Below are 3,093 nucleotides of genomic sequence, written 5' to 3' on the forward strand. Positions count from 1 at the left end.
TTTTAATTTTTTATGTTCTTGTTTGTGTTGATTTTTTTATAATATTTATAATATTTCTTCAGTTGCCATTGTGATGCTTGTTGATTTTACACAAACAATAATTTTCTTTATTATTATTATTATCATTGTTATAACATTTATGAGAGATAGCATTGAATAGACATGCTGAAGGAATATCAACTATCCTGATGACAAGTGAAATTAATACTAGTCTTGACACAAGTCCTTGTTCAAGAAGCTGTGAGCTGAGAGTGTCCATCTTCCCTGCATGTTATGTTGCAGCTGTGAGCTGAGAGTGTCCATCTTCCCTGCATGTTATGTTGCAGCTATTCCTGTTCTTCCAGGCTGTTGTCATTATCATTGCATATCATACATTAATTAATTGTTTGTTTTTTAAAATAAAATAAAATCACACACTTGATGAAACAGTAACATGTAAGATTAATACCTTCTTTTAGCTGGAAACCTCCACTAAAGTATTGCAGTAGTTGATTCCAAGCATAGCTTGGTAAATAAAGAACTTGCTTCTTCCAGAGCTGCAGATCTGAGCATGCGCGACCACACCCAAATTTTGGAGCACATGGCATGCTTCTTTAATTAACAAAATGGCGGCATGCAGCTAAGATGGCTCTATCCAGCAGTTACAGTATCACTTTTTCCTTACTTGAAGAATGATCTGATGGGACATGGACCTGCGCATAGACTGTTGGAGTAGATTGGTGTAAGAATTATCCTTGTAGCACCAACCAATACTGAGATACACACCGACAACTGGATTGACAGGACTTCTTGATGATGATGATGATGATGATGATGATGATGAAGATGAAAAAAGGTGGCTGAACAAAACGGCCGGTTCGCCGATTTTTGGCTTTTCTCTTAGACAAGGTCTAGAGCCACGCTAGTGGTACTAATGGAGTCCTCTGGTCAAGATAAGGTCCTCTATAAAGTCTGGTAAGCATAGGAGCTCGTTTTCCTGGTATAGCAAGGCTGCAAAAGTCGTGGCAGCCATTTTGTTTGGGGGTGAATCCTACTTAGTAACGCTACCGCGTTACTAATAATCAACTAATAGTATTATTTATTTATTTATTTATTTATTTATTATAAGATATTATTGGTCTTTCTGGTTTAATTACTCCATCGTTGGATGAGATGATTTACGTTGCCAAGGAGATGGAGAGGGAGGGCTTAAAGATACCGCTACTGATAGGAGGAGCTACTACCACAAAGTAATTAATGACCACACCCACTTCATTAATTAATACTATAGTACCGGGGTATTTTATCAAATTTATCAGCTACTTTAAAAATTCATTTCTAGGACTCATACAGCTGTCAAGATTGCGCCATGCTACAGTCAGCCCACTATACATGTTGTTGATGCTTCTAAAAGTGTTGTTGTGGTGAGTCAATGGGAACGAAACATTTCTAAATATTTTAATTTTAAATCATCATCTCATTAGGTCTCTACGTTACTTGATGCTACTGCTAAAGATGATTTCACTGATGATATTTCTGAAGAATACACTGACATTAGGGAAGACCATTATGACAGCATTAAAGTATGATACATATTTTATGAATACATTGTACACTGGACATTGATTGTTTTAAAATTGAACACTATTCTCTTTTGCTGGTGGTGAACAGGATAAACAGTATGTCAGTATTGCAAAGGCTAGATCAGAAGCACTTGCTCTGAATATGAACAGCTATAAACCTGGTAAGGATATTAATGGGTACTTTAATAGTTTTAATACTATATTGTTCTCCTCTCTCTCCTTTTTAGTAAAACCCAGGCAGTTGGGTATCACAGTGTTCCAGGATTACGACTTGAACCGTTTGGTATCTTACATTGACTGGAAACCTTTCTTTGACGTCTGGCAGCTAAAGGGGAAGTACCCAAACAGAGGGTACCCTAAAATATTCAATGACAAGGATGTGGGTTAGTTCTTTAATTAGAATAACTTGAGCACTTTTTACTGTATGTTTTACTGTATGTTTTACTGTACGTTTTACTATATGTTTTACTGTATGTTTTACTGTATGTTTTACTATATGTTTTACTATATGTTTTACTATATGTTTTACTGTATGTTTTACTGTATGTTTTACTATATGTTTTACTATATGTTTTACTGTATGTTTTACTGTATGTTTTACTGTATGTTTTACTGTATGTTTTACTGTATGTTTTTTTTATTGTTAAGGTGCTGAAGCTAAGCGTATATACATTTGATGATGCTCAGGTTTTATTGAATCGTATCATTAAAGAGAAACTGTTAATAGCTAGAGGAGTAGTGGGTATCTTTAAAGCTGTGAGAGATGGAGATGACATCAAGATACTGTCAGAAGAGAATACCTAACAAACCAAACAGGGCGTCAACTGTAGATGTTGCAGCAAAGAGATCTGCCACGCCCTAGACTAATCAATAAATCACACCTATTGATAGTTAGAGAAGATTATGAATGCTAATAGGAGCAGGACCAAGAGATAAATCAAAGACTAAGTATTACAATACTTATTATTATAATTATTATAATTATACTATTGAATTATTTACTTATTTAATGCTCAGTGAATCTCTCTCCTTTTAGAGGCCTGAGTTCAATTGATCTCAAATCATTGAAATCAGTTCAGAAGCTGGTTCAGCACTACAATCAACAACGCAAGTATGTTATAAAATTTTCCTGCAGGGCTTTGGCATAGTGCTTTATTACATTTTCAGATGCATATACATGTACACTTATGTTTTACGTGTAGAAAGTTTGAGCTCATTCCGATCAAAATTGGATTTTTTACAACTTTTCAAGTTGCTCTAAAATTGGGCCAAGATCACAAACTAAATTTCATCAAAAATGAAAAGGAGAGAATTCTCCATTTTTATTACATCTCCTGATGTATATACATGTACTTATGTTGTGTAGAAAGTTTGAGCTGATTCCGATTAAAATTAGATTTTTTACAAATTTTTAAAGTTTCTTTAAATTCGGGTAAAAGTCCCTGTACTATAGTACATGGTCTCGGACCAAATTTTGCCAAAAATGAAGGGGAAAGAATTCTCCATTTTTATTACATTTTCTGATACATAT

The 3,093-nt window shown here is 34.4% G+C and overlaps 1 protein-coding gene across 1 annotated transcript; it reads left to right on the forward strand.

The window, feature by feature from the left end:
• Positions 1 to 1,087: 1,087 nt before the first annotated feature.
• LOC109588743 (methionine synthase-like) lies at positions 1,088 to 2,519 on the forward strand. The gene is made up of 6 exons (XM_020004862.1): positions 1,088 to 1,229; positions 1,322 to 1,403; positions 1,464 to 1,562; positions 1,651 to 1,723; positions 1,790 to 1,945; positions 2,211 to 2,519. Exons 1-6 carry the CDS (start codon positions 1,153 to 1,155, stop codon positions 2,237 to 2,239), a joined length of 516 nt encoding a protein of 171 aa, XP_019860421.1. The 5' UTR covers positions 1,088 to 1,152; the 3' UTR covers positions 2,240 to 2,519.
• The last annotated feature ends 574 nt before the right edge of the window (positions 2,520 to 3,093 follow it).

This window comes from Amphimedon queenslandica, unplaced genomic scaffold (genome assembly GCF_000090795.2).
Source record: "Amphimedon queenslandica unplaced genomic scaffold, v1.1 AMPQUscaffold_11897, whole genome shotgun sequence".
Classification (NCBI taxonomy): Eukaryota; Metazoa; Porifera; class Demospongiae; order Haplosclerida; family Niphatidae; genus Amphimedon; species Amphimedon queenslandica.

What these genes read in the sequence shown, in the direction of transcription:
- LOC109588743 (XM_020004862.1), top strand. Translation starts at nt 1,153, where the DNA reads ATGATTTACGTTGCCAAGGAGATGGAGAGGGAGGGCTTAAAGATACCG. An exon ending in ACCATTATGACAGCATTAAA is followed by an intron (nt 1,563 to 1,650) that starts GTATGATACATA and finishes GGTGGTGAACAG; the next exon opens with GATAAACAGTATGTCAGTAT. An exon ending in TATGAACAGCTATAAACCTG is followed by an intron (nt 1,724 to 1,789) that starts GTAAGGATATTA and finishes TCTCCTTTTTAG; the next exon opens with TAAAACCCAGGCAGTTGGGT.